General features: G+C 39.0%; 1 protein-coding gene across 7 annotated transcripts in view; it reads left to right on the top strand.

Annotated features, from left to right (window-relative positions):
* The window catches only part of NFYB (nuclear transcription factor Y subunit beta), a 43,419-nt gene extending 31,861 nt beyond the window's left edge, over positions 1 to 11,558 (top strand). For 5 of the 7 annotated variants that reach the window (XM_073324068.1, XM_073324094.1, XM_073324042.1 and 2 more), the window contains exons 3-7: positions 658 to 788; positions 3,357 to 3,554; positions 5,479 to 5,560; positions 8,771 to 8,850; positions 9,097 to 11,558. In XM_073324068.1, the coding sequence (XP_073180169.1) occupies positions 658 to 788; positions 3,357 to 3,554; positions 5,479 to 5,560; positions 8,771 to 8,850; positions 9,097 to 9,129 (524 nt within the window). In that variant the 3' untranslated portion in view covers positions 9,130 to 11,558. The remainder of the gene's footprint in view (positions 1 to 657; positions 789 to 3,356; positions 3,555 to 5,478; positions 5,561 to 8,770; positions 8,851 to 9,096) is intronic. The other 2 variants (XM_073324084.1, XM_073324074.1) reach the window with 2 other exon arrangements.
* Positions 11,559 to 16,960: the final 5,402 nt, after the last annotated feature.

The raw sequence follows: 16,960 nt of genomic DNA, 5'->3' as shown, positions 1-16,960 counted from the left end.
CTGGGAAAAAGAAGTAATCCACACTAATATGCTCTATGTTGACCTGTAATGGGGTGGTGTGTGTTAAATATCAAAGGATGTTGCTTGCCTCTTTGCTGGAAGAGGAATGTCTCTTTTTTAAAAATAAATAAATTTATAACATTGTTCAATAAACAAATTAAATCTTAATATTTGTGAAACTGGTGTCGGGAAGTACACATGGACACATCCAATATTGTAATATATAAAAAGAATACATATTGATGAGGTGTGATAGAAAACAACTTTCCTAGGCACCACAATGTCATGGGCGCATGTGTTAATTTTTAACAACTCTGGGCCTTCCAGGGCTGTAAGCAAGTGTAGTACTCACTTGGAAGTTGGGAATCTCCCATTTCCACCCTTGTTGTTAAATCTTAGACGACTGGCACTATTCAGTGAGGTTTATTTCAGACCAGTATCATTTTCTTTTGCTGTTGCCGGTGGGGTTTGAAATTTTACATTTAGGGGATGATAAGAAGGGGCACTTCTGTGGCAAGCTTTTTTTAATGGCAGCTATATGAAGTTGATCAGAGGTTTGGAATGTTAGTAGTCCTGGATTAATAAGGAGACTACAGGTAAGATGATTGAAGGTGCTTGGCAAATGCACCCAATACTAACTTTTCTTTATTTTGCTAGACACTGAGGACAGTATGAATGATCATGAAGACACAAATGGCTCAAAAGAGAGTTTTAGAGAACAAGATATATATCTTCCAATTGCAAATGTGGCAAGGATAATGAAAAATGCCATACCCCAGACAGGAAAGGTAATATCCATGGTTAAATCCAACAGGGCTGTTCTGCTAATGAGAACATATTCACGTATTACATTCATTCTTCGGTTAGGCAAAGTTGGGTTCCAGTACAACATCCCTATCTTCAGTTGCTGAAACTGTATGCTTGCTCTTTGAGAGCAATTTTTTTTGGCCAGGTTTTCCCAAAATTTATTTTGAACTATATTTGAGTTACAGGAATCCAACAATTAAAAGATTAAACTGCTCTTTTCATAAAAAATATAAACTACTTATTTATTCATCCATATTATGGAGTCTGTAGCTGTGGTGATCGGTAGTATTTTTCTAGACATGCAGATTATGCATAACTGCCACATAAAAGCGGACTTATTTGGTCAAAAATAGAGGCTAATATTTGAGCTGGCTTGCTTAGACCTTATCTAAACACAAAGTTTGCAGCAGTTTAACTAAAACTGTTTTTAAATCAATTTAAACTGATGCAAACCCCTGAGTGGACACACTTAACAGGCTAATGAGATTGCTAAATTGATATGACAAATGTAAAAGCCGGGTCCAAAGTAGGTTTTGTGTTTATCTAGTGTCTACAATGCTTTACGTAGACAACGAATGTTTTCAAAATAGCCACCAGACATTCACTCATAAAAGTTATCAGGCATGGTGGCAATCAAATATTGACAACTGTTAAACTTGTAGGAAAGAGATTTCTTCTTCTTTTTACGTTTTTGGATTGGAGTGCAGGGAAATTGGAATGAGTGAGCCAGTTTGGATGAAATAAGAACTTCCTTCTCCATCATCTGAGGAAAAAATCTAGTTATTCATCTTTGAACTTCTGTATTTCCAGAAGCAAGACGCCAAAATGCCATAAAATAGGCTGTTCTAATGGCTTTAATTTCTGGCCTTACTAGAAGTACAAGTTATGAGAAGGCTTGTGAGAGCTTGTTCTCATGAGACTTGTACTCCACTTCTGCAGACTTGAGATTTGATTAAGTATTGGAACCCTCTAAGCTACTTATCTTAACCAAACAGTCATTGTCATCTGAATCCTCTCTAATATTACATAGGATTTGGAGTACAGCTTACAAAATAATCAGACAGCTAGCAAGACATTAAAATATAACCTGACATAGGCAAGCCATGGCAGTCATGGATGCTTTCAAAACCCCTGAGTGTTTCAGTGTAGGATTGTTAGATTCATTAATCTTTTCTTTACGCCAGATTTTCAAAAGTGTTCAGCACCCACAATTGAGGTCAGGTTTTCCAAAGAAGTTGGCACATTGGGTGCTAAGTTGTCTTGAAAATCTGGCCACAAATATCACAATGGGAGCTGCTACCTCTAAGTGTCTGGATGCTTGAAAATTATGTCTGAGAGAATATGGGGTTCTGAATAAAGATTGCTATTACTCTGAGATACAAAGGTTCCTTCTTCATATTCCAACTGGAATAGATTTGTCACATATGAACAAGCATCAAATAAGGATAATGCTTCAGTGGATTCCTGTTTATTTACTTTCCTAAAATACTCAGCTGTAGCACCCCTCTGCTATTCTAAATCACCTAATTTATTTTTAATGGGCTAAAAACTTTAATTTAACTCACCTAATTTATTCTTGGCAGGAGCACATCTGTTTGTTCACTTGAATGCTTGTTTAGAAAACTTAGAATATTAAAAACCACTGCTGGGCAAACCAAGTAAGCACTAGTTATGAATCTGATTAGGATAAAATATCCCTGGCTGAGCTGCAGAAATTTAGTTCTGGAAGGCCTGAGATACAGGCTCCATAGCAAGATTGAGCAAATTAAAGGAGAATAGAAATTCATGAAGCTGCTTTGTCCCACAAGACATTATAAAGTGCTGTCCAGTCAGATTCATCCTGATGACTCCAATTTCGTACCTTTCTTAGTTTCCATTTCCAGAAGGTTATAGTACCATGAGATTCACTTACACTTACAACTTAGGAATTCAGATCTGACTGTGAATATAATGGCTTGTGTCCAAAGAGAAGAAAGGGAAGCATGCAACCCACTAATGTCTCTAAACTGTGTGCATATGTAACAGCTCGTACAAAATGCAGCTGTGAAATATTACAGAAATTGTAGAGGTCTGCAGTGTCACCTGAAATAGTAACATAATAGTCTTAGTTTATTTAATATGCTATTTTATCTGCATTTTACCTGGAACAGCGGTGACATCCAGTGACTGTTTTGCATATGCACACTAGTTTTGTTCATATATGCATATTACTTACGGATAATTATTGTGGGGACATTCCCATATCTTCTAGTTTATTATTCCCGTACTAAGAGTTGGGGTTCTACAAGTTTTTAGTGTAATGTTGCAAGACTCTCCGAACTAGTGGGCCTAAGGGCTTTAACCCACAAGCCTGATCCTGAGAGGGGCTCAGCACCTCTAACTTCCAGTGAAGTCACGGGAAGTTGTGGCTGGCCGGCACCTTTCAGGATCAGATCTCTGAACTGAGCTTTGGGAACAGGCTTAGTAAGTAGAACTTTAATTTGCAGTTTATTAACACAGTGAAGCTTAAGCAAACTTCAGGTGACTTTAGTAATGGTTTTTCTTACCAGATTGCTAAAGATGCAAAGGAGTGTGTGCAAGAGTGTGTAAGTGAATTCATCAGCTTTATAACATCTGAAGCAAGTGAGAGGTGTCATCAAGAGAAACGAAAGACTATCAATGGAGAGGATATTCTCTTTGCCATGTCTACCTTGGGATTTGATAGTTATGTTGAACCTTTGAAGCTGTATCTCCAAAAATTCAGAGAGGTTGGTAGCCTATCTTTCCACACAGGTTTAGACAAACTTACTGTGTTCAGTGTTGGCTCTTTTTTATTATCTCCATATACAGCTGAAAATGGTTCATTTGCACCGTACCCCAGAATCTACTATCCAGTGACTGATGTAACATCCATGTCTACATCAGAATAGAACATGACATGGGATAAAAAACACTTAAAAACATAATTAAGAGTATTGGCAAATTTGCTGTTCCAAAGTAGCTAAATTGTCCAACTGATGTTTTTGAAGAACCTTTCTAACATTATGGTAAAAATTAGTTTTTGTGCTCCTGTTAAGAACTCAGCCAGATCCTCAGCGACATTCAATGCAGCTACACTTACTCACACCAGCTGAGGAGCCAGCCCACTACATTCTATCAGATTGCATTTCTAATCTGCGAAGGGGAAAGGTATATTTTTAACACATTACTTTGGTGACATGAAAACTTGTCAGCTACATGCTTGTTTGAGCATATTTTGCTTTGGTTGTCAAGTACTTTCCAGTACCCTGTTTTGGCATTAACATTTGCATTTCTTATTGCAGAAGATACTTCAAGATTTAGCATATCCTCTAGTCTTCTCAGAATTTAGCATGAACTTTCTTCCTTCCAGCAACCTTCATTTCATGCAAAATAGAGCTGTCCTCTGCTTTTTTCCACTTTGGGGGGCTGAAGAGATTAATGTATATTCTATTCCTTCACCCACCATCCCTCTGTGGCAATTTATGCCAAAGAGTCAGAGTTTTCCTATGAGACAGTGGCATGAGATGTTGACACAAGAACTGAGTCTATCCAAACAAGTTATAGGAACTTTCAGCTAATAAGCTGCTTCTCCCCTCCTCAACATCCCTCCATTCTTCCCGCACACCCACGCCGTACGTAGAACACCCTATACTCTAACCGTCTTCCCTGTGTTCATGTAGCAGTGTCTGAATGCTAGGCTAGCTTGCATCAAAGACGGCAAATTGCAGCTTGTATGTTGCAGTAGCTCTTCAGAAAATGTTTAAGCCCATTTGGTTTCAAACGTACCTCTTCTTTACAGTGACATAGGTTACACTACCAACTGTGTCAATAGGCTAATGGAGCTAGCATTTAATATCTGGATTTGTTGGCTCTGGTTTTGCCTGTCTGCTATAAATGATGTTCCCAGTCTTGTCTTCAGAGTACTATACAAAGGAAATGGCTTCAACTTTTTTTTCTTAAATGTATGGACAGTTTGTCATTACGTTAGTACTTGCCTTGATGTTTTCACAAAAAGCCTGGCTGATGAAACAGCACACAGTTCATTGGGTGCCTTAACTCATCATGCTGACCCCAGGTTTTGGTTATATTGGATACTATGGGGAAGAAATTCATTATCTTGGGTTTAAATGTGACCTTCCTATTGTATGATATTGGCACTGTACATAATTACTCCCCGAAGCTATTAGAAAAGGCATTAAAGCTATAGCATACAAATTAGTGGAACAACCCACACTGCATCTTCTCTTTCCCACTTCATATCCCAAGAACCGTACTAGAAAGTGTATATATCCATGTATAAAATGCAACCAATAAGCTTATGTAACCAACATATGTTTGCCACATTTTTAGTATTCCTGGAATTCTGCAGTCTGCTGTGGATTATAGGTACAAAAGGTAGACCTAACTATTTCTTGTGAGTTACCACAGGACTCTTACTTCTGCAGAATTTGAAGGATCTCCTATAAAAGTGCAGTCTTTATACTTTGCTCACATACTGTGTGTGTTTTAAAGAAACATGATCATTGCAGTCCTTGGATGTTAGTGTCACACTTCTCCTTGCTGCATACAGGCTCTGTTAGCAGTTGTAAAAGTTCCCATTTTAGGAAACTAGGATCATGAGCAATCTAAGGTAACTATTATAATGCAAACATTTTCTGTATTTCATTAAAGGCAATGAAAGGAGAGAAAGGGATTGGAGGAACAGTTACAACTGCAGACGGTCTTAGTGAGGATCTCACAGAAGAAGCATTTAGTAAGTAAACTTTTAAATGGCTAATTCAGATCTCATTACTACTTGTAGATCCTCTAAGGTTTCAGATTTGAGGAAACGTTAATCATCAGAATTTTCTTCTTCGTAACTGAGCCTGGGTCAGACTAGCTGGGTGGGATCTAAAATAACCATAATTTTCATTTGGGACGTGTTGGTGATAACCTGCATTTAGATGCACTCATTGGAGTCAACGGAAGCTTTGTGCGCCTAGGGTCAGAATTTATTCATCAGTCGTTTGATATTAACTTTGCTGTTAGTAATCCTATCCAATGGCACTAGGTTTACATTCTAGTCCTAATGTGAAGTGCTTTGAGAGCATGAACTAGTGCTGTAATTTTTCATTAGACTTTAAAAAACATAGTTTTTAAAGGTTTCAGAGTAGCAGCCATGTTAGTCTGTATCCGCAAAAAGAAAAGGAGGACTTGTGGCACCTTAGAGACTGACCAATTTATTTGAGCATAAGCTTTCGTGAGCTACAGCTCACTTCATTGGATGCAGTTTTTAAAGTTTTCTTATTTCCTTAGTAGCTAACCATTCAAGCCCATATGCAATCTTCCTGCAAAAATGCACGGGAGGGAAGCAAGTAAATCACATTTTGTGGCGTGGAGCCACAGAGTCTGCCAAAAAGAAATTGAGGCTCCTCTCTGGCTCCTGTCCATCTAAAACACTTACTTTCTCTTGCTGTAAATAGAATGCACAGACTTTGTGGACGTGGGGAAAAAAGGCAGCTGTGGTCGAGGGAAGAAGAATCTTGTGAAATTATTCTTTTCCTTTATGGCTCCATTGTAGCGTACTTCCCCATATCCTGCAATGGGGCCTGAAGGTTCATAGGGGTCCCTCAAATTTTTTTTAAATTTGGAACTAAGATCTTAATAACAGTGGAGTCTTCTGTTCTTGCTTTAAGTACCTGTGGGTAGTGGTGGTAAAGTGGTTGCAGAGAAGTTGAGGGAGAGCTCTCACCACTTTCAAGAGTCAGACCAGTTTAAAAATACCTGGTAAATGCCTCTATTAAAATTATTGTTAAACTAATGCGTTAGAGATGAGCTATAGACTTGAACCAGGTGGTGACCTGCTGAAGCAATGAGATGCACTTTGCACTCATATACAATCCCATTTTGGCTCTACAGAATGTAGAAAAACCTATGGAGGCTCTTGTGGCCAGAAAGGCAGTTTCCAGCAGGCCTCGTGATTCTGAGAATTTAAATGGGAACATTGCAATGGAATTTTACAAGTTATTTTAATAAAATGCAAAACCCCCACAGTTAATGAAACATTGACATTCACAGTTTAAAGTCAGAGGTCAGCAAATGCAAAGGGTAACTTTCCAACAGCAACATTAACTCCGCCATGCTGCGCCTTCTGTATATTTTCTGCCAGACATTTAAAGACAAACAGTAATGTATGTCTATCCATTTAGCAAGGTAAACAGGAATAGAAAATACTGTGTGCGTAATGACTTAACGTTGCTAGAGAAACCTCAACTCTTGCAGGTCCTGATTGTTTGGATCTAACCTTTAGGATTTTTAATCCTACCTCTGTTGCTTGCAGTAGCAGGAGATTGAACTCAATGACCCAGGGGTCGTATGTAATTTCCCAAGGACTCATGTAAAGAAAAATGGGTGGAGGAGAGAAAGCTAACTCAACCGCATGAATGACCCCTTTATGCAGGCACTGATGTAGTACTCACAGGAAACATTCCTATGCTTCTAGGAAGCATGTGCTCCTAACAGCACCATTTGTGTATGTACTTATTAGAAGTACTAGTATAGCACTTTCAAGAACTGGTGTGAAGACAGGATACCCCCATCTACTGTGTGAGTTTGCTGTCTACTTCCCAAGTTTGGTCTCTGGGAGATGCTCCCTAATCTGGAAGCAGAAGGCTGAAGAAATGCCTTGACACCTGCTCACCAATCATATTTCAAATTTCCTAGGCTCTGGAGGCTTCAGTACATTCTATGATGCAAAGCTTGAGAGATTGGGAAAGTTACTTCACACATGTCATTTAATGCCAGCATTAAAAAATGGCAGTTTTGGAGGCGAATAGTAGGACTTGGCAGGGAGCAGGAGGCCCTGGCTAAGAGCCAGCAGAGGCAGAACTAGGAGACAGAATCACTATCTCTTACATACATGACTTGCAAAGCACAGTTTTTATATGTGCAGGATTATCTTGCCTGAAGAGTTTAACTTCAGACTTAGTGTGTCTTTTGCATGTAACTTTTAGTTTGGGCACAACTTAATTCAATAAAAGTCAATTTTTTTTAACCAAATATGGTAGAGACCAAATTTAATCTCTCAAATGTAAGCTGTTCAGCTCTGTCATAAGTTTGGTTAAACTTTTTTTACATGGGAAACTGATTTAGGGTTCTTTTGAGGTTTTTCTGTTTTTGTCTCTTATCCTTATATAGAAATGGCTGGACTTTCCAAACCAGCCCCTTATTCTCTCCAAATGCAGAATATCAGAGTTCTACCTTTTGCTTTCCTAATGACTTCTATAATAATTCTACTCTTTGATTATCACAGGGCTTAGACCCACAATTACAATAATGTTTACCTAACAGGTTCTCCGTTTATTCTCTTGACTTCCACACCACACTTTAGTCAGTTTACTTGTCAAAAACTTTTTTATTCATTTAACTGGCTTCCTGTAGGTCACTGTGTGTTAAGTCCAAGCTCTTTGTCATGTCCTTCAGAACACTGCACAATTCCATCCAAGCCTACATCACAGCTCTAATTGCTACCATTACCCTTACCACTGCCCCATTTTCTCCACTAACAAATCCTACTCTCCTGTCATGTCTTGTAAAGCATGGACTATGTGCTCAATGCTCTAAGAAATTTTTTTAGAATTCAAGCGGCCAGTATGGTAAAGTCCACCTCAGATTGGAAAGTACAGCTGGTTTTTGCCTTCATACATCATCACCAGTAAAAATTTTGCAAGCTGATTTCAGATAATGATTTGATGCAGAATAAAATCAGTTTCAACTCTGCAGTGCTAATGGCAGTTAACTTGTTTTTGTTAGTAAAGTAAACTGATGTGAGTTTATAGTACTCCAGGAGTAGATATGATGAGGCCATAGTCCCTCTGACCATAACTGAACTTTCTGTTGTGAATGATAATATATACATTAAACAAGGTTCTAAGTCTTCTGCAGTTTTGTCTAACTTCCTTAACTAAAATGCTCTTTCTTTTAGCTAACCAGTTGCCAGCAGGTTTAATAACTACAGATGGCCAACAGCAAAATGTTATGGTTTATACAACATCTTATCAACAGGTACAGTATCCTCTCAAGCACTCTCTTCCTTCTGTTGCTAAAATTGAAAGCCCTATTTCAACACCCCCCAGTCTGAAAGAGATGAGAATAACTTGTATTTAGACCTTGTATTTGTCATGCCTTTCTGACACTACGACCATGCAAGATTACTAAATGTGATACATCTTTCGAGGATGGAAACTTGAAACTAAGCTTACGTTCTTCCTCCCTCCTTTCCCTTCCCCCCCCCCCCCCCGGTCTCTCTAGATCTCTGGTGTTCAGCAAATTCAGTTCTCATGATTTGAAGAAGGCTTTGGATTTGGGAATGGAAGAGAGAGACAAGAAAGCTGTACAACTTGTGAGAAGAGACATTAGTTTAAAATGACAGAGGAGAGAGTTGTCTCTTTGTACATTAAATAGCTGTAATGTAGCTACCTGAGGCTTGACTAATGGAGGTGTGAATTCTGACTCAAATCTTTTTTCATGAATTTTAAAAAAAATTGGATTTTAAGGGTATTAAAGTATTTTTGTTTTGTACAAGAGTTTGTTGCTCTGTATAACTCCTGTATGCATTGTATATTGCAATTTATTACTGTCAGAGATTTGTAGACAGTTTCTTATTTTCATATTGAATCATGTTACTTTTGTAATTCAAGTAAACAGCTGAGTTTAATTCATGTTTACCCTTTGAATAAAATAAGGGTAAAGTTCATTTTGAATGCAAGTTGCCTTTATTATAAAATTTGAATTGTTATTGGTTTATGTAAATTGTCTTGCATGTCTTAACTAGATTTTTAATGTTGATATATTTATTGAAAATTTGAAAGGGATTTTTTTTCATGAAACTCTAGCAGCTCAAAAGAATTTACAATTGTTTTTTTAATGTAACTTTAGAATTTGTTAATCCAGAAGCAAACAATTGTTAGATCTGTTTAAATTTAGAGATTTGGTGCCCATCAACAGCGTTTACTATAGTACAACAGTTTTTATTTGAGATAGCTACTACAGGCATTCATTAGGCTACTTTTACAATTCCATTAACTTAATAACTCTGTACAGACTCCTGAAGAGTAATTTGTTAAATTTAAAAGTAGTCTTAGAGCTATTGAAATTATACGCTTTCCTTTTATGCATGGTTTTTGGAAAGCCAAATCCCAAAATTTAATTGTTTCCTCAAGTGTTCTAGGAGGATTTTATAGTCCTGTGATAAATGACCTCAATTTATCTTTTTAAATGGAAATGTAATAAGGTGTGGTTTCCTGTAAGAGTGTGGGAACGCTCAGATGTTTCAGAAATAGTGTGTACAGAGTGTGTATACATGTGTGTGTACGCACGCATGTATACACGCATCTGCATGTGTGAGTGACTGAAATGTGAATAGGTGATAAAAATCTGAAAGGAAAGACTCAGACTTCTAGTTTGCTGTCTCCTTCCTGATTTTGCAATAAACTGTACCTAGATAATGTAATTTTGTATATTTAGTGAGCTATTCTTAGTAACGTTGCTGGTTGGTTTGTTTTTTAAATAATTGGGTGAGTAATCTTGTTAGATACTTCAGTGTCCTAGACTGTGTTGGTGTAAGGGTGGCTGTGTACTAGCATCCCTGTTATTCAGCCTGAGTTCGGAGACTTTTAATATTTCTATTTGCATTTCAGTGAGCTGAAAGTTAGTATAACCCTCACTCTGCCACCCATCTCTTTTTTTTTTTTTAACTTAAAAACAAAAACAAACCTTTGACCTGGTGCCGTAATTTTCCTGGAGGCTATTTTGCAAATGTGATGTTCCAATCCTTAATGGGCTAGATAATTGGGTTAAAACAAAACAACCAAAAGAATGAAATTTCAGAATTATGGGCTGTATGTGGCCAGAAGTCTTTGTGTATCTTTCTTTGGTAACTGAAATGTCATAATTTATATGTAGGTTAACAATATGCCAAGGCAAGCCCCTGGACAAGTCCACTGTATTCTGTGGCAAGATGGACGTATCTTCTGTAGCAGTGTTCTCAGGCAGTCTGGTGTCATTTTTGCAGCAAGAAGTTTTTCATTAAATATGAGATTAATAACACAAGCAGTACAGGAGCCCTGAATGTTTTATGTTCAATTTATTTTAGACCAGTCCCATATTTCTAGTTCTTGATGTGCAGAATTTGGTACTGAAAAAGGGTAACATTTAAAGTGTGCGGGACAAACTAGAGGTTTTGGCACTTGGTGAGTGTACAGAAGGGATCTTGGACTTACAGGAAAAGCTCATTAGTTGGATAGTGTTGATTACATATTTTAATACTGATACTTAATCTCTTTAACTCATCATTTTAGGTTTCAGAGTTAAGTCTCTTTGAGATGGAGGAGTGTGCTAGTCTTTCTGAAGTCAGGAAGACAACACTGCAGCATTGCACACAAGCTGCATCATTTCAGGGTTACATCCTCAAACATGAGGGATGGATTTTATTTATTTTAAATTAAAGCTTAGATTCTAGAACACAGCTCTGGCAAGGGATGAATTCAATGGTGTTGAATTACATAGGTCCCTACCTATAGAGATAGAAAGTACAACCTAGATAGGTATGTTTTCTCTCTCTTCCCCAGCTCCCTTCCATTTAAAAAAAAAACAAAACAAAACCAAAAACCCTAAACAAAACCCTCAAATGCCATCAATTTGGTCATGTCATCTGATGCTTTATCCCAAGTGCAGTTCTGTAATAAAGTTTTGTTTGACTGTTTTTTTCTGAAGTAATGTAACCCTGATTCTTTCCAGAGACATCAAGCTTGGTACCTTGTTTCACATTTTAATGTTAACTCAAAATAGCACTAGTGTATGAAAGATCACTTCATGCAGCATATGCAATAGTTTCTTATTGTAGCTGAAAGCATGTAATGGCAGCCTAATATCAATCCACCCAATAATGGAATTCTTGGTTAAAATTTCTGCTTTACTTGGTCTTCTAGGCCCTTTCCGCATATAAAAGGGGAAGAGAGTTAAACTACGGTGGCCAAAGTTGTCAAATAAGGGTGATTAAAGTCTCCTCCCCCACCCAAAAGGGATCTGACTTGTTGGGCCCCTCTAACTCCCATTTTCATTACTGGTGCTCAGCACTTTCACACATCACCCCACTTATTTAGGTGCCAAACATTAAGTACTTGTGTTTTGATAGTTTTAGCTTGTGCCTTTGCTCCCCCTGGTCTGGTCTCTGCTGTGTATTGAATTATGTGGTGTAGTCAAAGTGTGTAGAGTGGACTTTTGGTATGTATGGAAACAGATTATAGAATCTCACTGACCTGTGCTTATGTGTCTGCTATCTGCATGCAGTATGGATTAGTCAGTCTCCACTCAAGCTTCCTTGAGGTTTACAAGTCTCCCTGCTTCCTCAGTAGCTGGGATTCCGAGTGTAGGGTGAGTAGCTAATACCGCTCTGCACGGTATTAACATAGTTGAGGCAAATAAGTGCTGAGGGAGGGAGGGGGAAATAGGGTGACTTGTCAACTACATGGACAGGCAAATGGCAGCTAGCAACTGAAAACACAGTGGCTTTTCTCTTCCAAGCCCACCACCTTAATTTCTGCATGATCTTACTCATTTTTGCTCCCCTTTCTGCAGTGGAATGGAGTATATGGTTCATTGTACCTAAGCAGTGCAGCATATACAGTACAAGTGGCTTGCAGAGGGATACCTCAACAGAGGCTGATGCATAACACCACCAGGGAAAACTTATTTCACTAACATCTAGCATTATCCTCATTTAGGGTTGTGGAATTCTTTGCATGCTAGCAACTTTAGAAGGGAATAATGTTCCATTTCATCTAAGCAGACTTAATTTTTTTTTTAAAGTGATCAGGTATCTGTTTTTAGACTGAATCCCTAGGGCTCTTTTTGTGCAGGATAAAATGTGGGCAAGAAGGGGGATGACTTTTCTTAAACTGAAATCTATTACTTGAACAGTAGCAGTCTCTTTACCATAGATGGAAAATATTACTATTAAGTAAATTTCTAGCATGAATAATGAAAAAAGGAAAGAGGAGAAATAAATGAAAGTGTTAATCTCTCTTCCTATTCTCTGCATTACTTTCATTTTAAAAATGCATTTAGATGCAGTCTTTAGTTTGAGGCCCAAACACTTAATAAAATAGAGTTTTAATATTTCCACTCTGGGGGGAAAAATAGGTTCTCCTCACCCCTACTGTTAGACTAGCTGGGTAAAGTGAACCAGGATGGATGCAACTGGACTAGTAAAGTAGGAATTGCACACATCAGAACCACTGCAACTCACAGTATGGGCGTACTGTTACAGTAGAAGAGTGCCTGTTTTCTTTTCCTCTCCAAAGCGAAAGGCTTTTTCAGAAATAGCTTGCATTTTTATTGGCAGGTGCAACCATTCAGAACTTGCACACTGCAAGAGACTTGTAAATTATACATCTTAAGCAACTGCCTGTTGATCAACTTACTTGTTACTTGCAAGGCCAGCCTGAAACTGAAGGGCATGCTGCATTTCATCAGTGGCAGGTAAAGGTAATTGTAAAGCTAATGGAAAGATCAGTGCTAGTTCAATGCCCAGCTGTCTAAAGCTGTGGTCCCTCGGTAGGCAGCATAGTTGCTCCTCCACATCCAGTAGTTTTGAAATTTGGTGCCTGGTACATATAAACTAAACTACTGTCTCCAACTTGTGGCTGCAGTGCAGTTAAAAGAAAAAAGACATCAGTGTTTAGAATGATTCTGCTATGCACTTTCTCAGAAACCCTTCCAAGCACACTGCCAGGGTCAATTTCTGGAATATCCTCTTACAGTACAGCAGGCTGTATGTTACATTTATCAGAAGTGATGCTATCTGGTTTGCCTTTGTATGAAAGAATACTCTCAGGAGGCTAAAGTCTATTCTTCAAAAGGAAACTGCCTGAACATTGACAATTTAACCCTTGCATCCCTGGTAATCACTCTGGGCCATCCCACACAAAATATCAGATTTTAGATTACTTTTGGTAAAGTATTAACAGTTGAAAGCTTACAGTTTTGTTTTGCATTAAAACTTGTTTCCCCTCTCACATACCCCAGTGGTATATGTTTCAGTACTTGCAACCACAAGACAGTAATAATCCAGTACTTGATGAAAGTCTCTACCTATTCATTTCCAATCAGAAATTCATCTCAGAGTTCTCTAGTAACATACAATGCAGGAGTCACCTTCACATCCCCAACCATTGAGAACATCACTAATTTGGGGGTAAATGTCCACATTCTTGTAGATCTGAGTCAGGTTGCCTGATTAAGTCATGGAGGGCAAGAACCCTATTTTCTCCAATTAATATCCCAGTTCTTGCTCTTAGGGTTTCAGCCTGAGAAACCAATTTCATTAAGGAGCATACCAGCTATTATTATTTAATGACTTCATATGGACTGCTTATGCTATTGCCTCATTTTCTTTAGGCAGACTGAATCAGGAACAGCTAGGTCCTCATTTACTCAAGATAGTGACATACCTGCTGATTTGCTCATCCATAGGCATTTCATTATTACATAATGGGAGGGGGAACTACAGCCCAGTTCTAGCTGTTTCATTTACTTAAGGCTATCAGTGAGCCATTTCTTCTCTGATCTGCCACTGTTAGTCTCTCTTATGACTAGTTATAATGGAGCTGACTAATCCTGGGGTTTAGGTTTTCTTACAAATCTTTTCAGTTACTGCCTTAGTAATTCTCCTGGTAAGTTTGAAAGAGGAATCCATACCCCATCACCACTGCTCTTCTTGCATCAGCTGGAGATGGGGACCATGAGACTATCATCAGCTATACTCGTAAGACACACCACATAGTTATGCCTTGCCCTCCTCTGGGAATAATCAGATCGCATTGTAGAAAGGCACTGCTTAGTCAACCTGGAGCAACAGGTACTCTCTTAAATCAGACTTAACACACAGTTCCTAATCATGAGAAGGATTTGTTCTATTGCTAGGAACATTTCAATGTTGGGACATTTCAATGCCTGCCAGCCAGCCTGCTTCTAGGGCTTCTACACTGGACAAGTCACAGATATCTCTCAACACTCCTTACTTCCTCAGAATTGCATCTTCAGAGGATTAGCCGGCTGCCGGGAGGTAGTCAAGCCAAATTCTTACATCACAGGCATTTGATATGTCTGTGTAATTTAATCTTCTATAAGGTTAATACACCTCAACTATTCCTCTTCAAAATAATTGTGGGGATTGGGGTTAGGCCAGTGTAGACAAGATAACATTTCATATACTTCTGACTGCTTTGCCCTTTATTAACAAGGCCCTCCAATAAAGGTGGTGATACTGCTTCATCTCCTTTTGCATTTTCAGTAATTGGCATCCGAATTCAGGTCCATCCGTATACTGTCAGTCAGTTCTTCCACTAGATATCCCTGTCATCTCCCTCATTCTTCTAGCTAGGAAGTAGTCTAGGCATAGGTAATTGCTACATTGTTCCTGTTACTTCGAAATTCATTTTACAGAAACTTTCCTACCATAACGTTTTTTCTTGATAAACACAAACCAGGAGTAAACATTTTCAAGATCCTATACTATACTAGCTGTAGCTACACCCCTGCCTACCCTCAGCCTAGTTATGATTTATATCTAGGCAGCTTACTCATTTCAAATAAACCACACTTCATTGGTGTAAATTGTTGCTATGGAGGGGGTTGCAGTGGTAGCTAAATCCCATTGTACACAAGACCCATGTATTCGCAATCTAAAATCAGAATATCAGATACTAAAATGTTACTATGAGTACACTGCAACCCAAGACATAGGTTTTGCACTTTTCACAACAATTGAAGGGAACAAGCACTCTGTGTATTTTCAAAACAGTTTGAAATAGTTTTTATGCTAACTGCTTGTACATGTGACATGCAGTATTTTCACATTTGTATTGTTAGATATAAAAATAACCTTCAAAACTGCTGTCAGTAACTCACTATAGCTCACTTAGCTCAAAGGTTTTAATGTTTCCCCTTTTTCTTTGAAGACATATTTGAGCCTTAAGGTTTTTTTATTTGGGTTTTAAAAAGCAGCCACACTGTCTTTAAAATGTTACATGTTCACTAATAAGATACTTGAGGGAAAGGGGAAAACAAAAAACCCAACACCACATTGAATGCAAACCCAGGATGGCCCTTCCCTCCAACAGGCAAGTTTTGGAATTAGTTCCCCTGTCTAAACAAGAACCACGCTGCTGGTGTGAGAAAAAGGATATTCTTATAGTTCCAGAAACCTCTGTTCATGAGTAAATTCCTCAATCCGCAATCCCTGAGAAAGAGTTCTCCCATCATTTTGTTCTACCTCTTAGCACTCATTCTGGAAGGTTTCCCATAAGTAAGCATTCCTAATACGCTAAAGATACATCTCAAGCATATGGAGAGTACTTTTGCCAACTGTACCCCCTTCATCTCATTCCATCCAAAATACCAAGGCCTGATAGCTGAAAAGTTGTTGCAGACAAGATGTTAAAATCTCCACCGGTTGGCATGCTAGGCATCTGGGAAATTATTCACAAGAGTCTCTAGGGCAGAGGTGGGTAAACTTTTTGGCCTGAGGGCCACATTGGGGTTCCAAAACTGTATGGAGGGCCAGTGTAGTGTATTAAATTCCTCCCCGTAGGAATGTACTACTTACAGTGCATTACTTAACGGCTGCCACTCCTGGTGCTCCGAGCAGCATGGTAAGGGGGTGGGGAGGGTTGGATAAGGAGCAGGAGGTCCCATGGAGCCTGTCAGGGAGTTGGGGTGTGGATATGGGTCAGGGCAGTCAAGGGATGGGGGCGGGGGGAGGGGGTTTGGATAGGTCGGAGGTTCTAAGGGAAGTGGGAGGGGGCGGATAGGGGACAGGCTGTTTGGGGAGGCACGGCCTTCCCTACGCGGGTGTAGTGTATTAAATTGCTACCTGTAAGAATGTGCTACTTACGGTGTACTACTCACAACTGCCAGTCCTGATTCTCCATAAAATAGCACATTCATACAGGGAGCAATTTAATGCACTACACCTGGTGGCTCTCACAGCCGCGCTGCCTGGCAGGAGCTCACAGCCCCACCGCCCAGACCACTGGCAGCATGGTGAGCTGAGGCTCCAGGGGAGGGGCTGGGTGGCTAACCTCCCCGGCAGGGAGCTTAAGGGCCAGGCAGG

Source organism: Lepidochelys kempii, chromosome 1 (genome assembly GCF_965140265.1).
Source record: "Lepidochelys kempii isolate rLepKem1 chromosome 1, rLepKem1.hap2, whole genome shotgun sequence".
Taxonomy (NCBI): domain Eukaryota; kingdom Metazoa; phylum Chordata; order Testudines; family Cheloniidae; genus Lepidochelys; species Lepidochelys kempii.
Note: the sequence above shows the minus strand (reverse complement) of the source record. Positions and strands in the feature narration are given on the sequence as shown.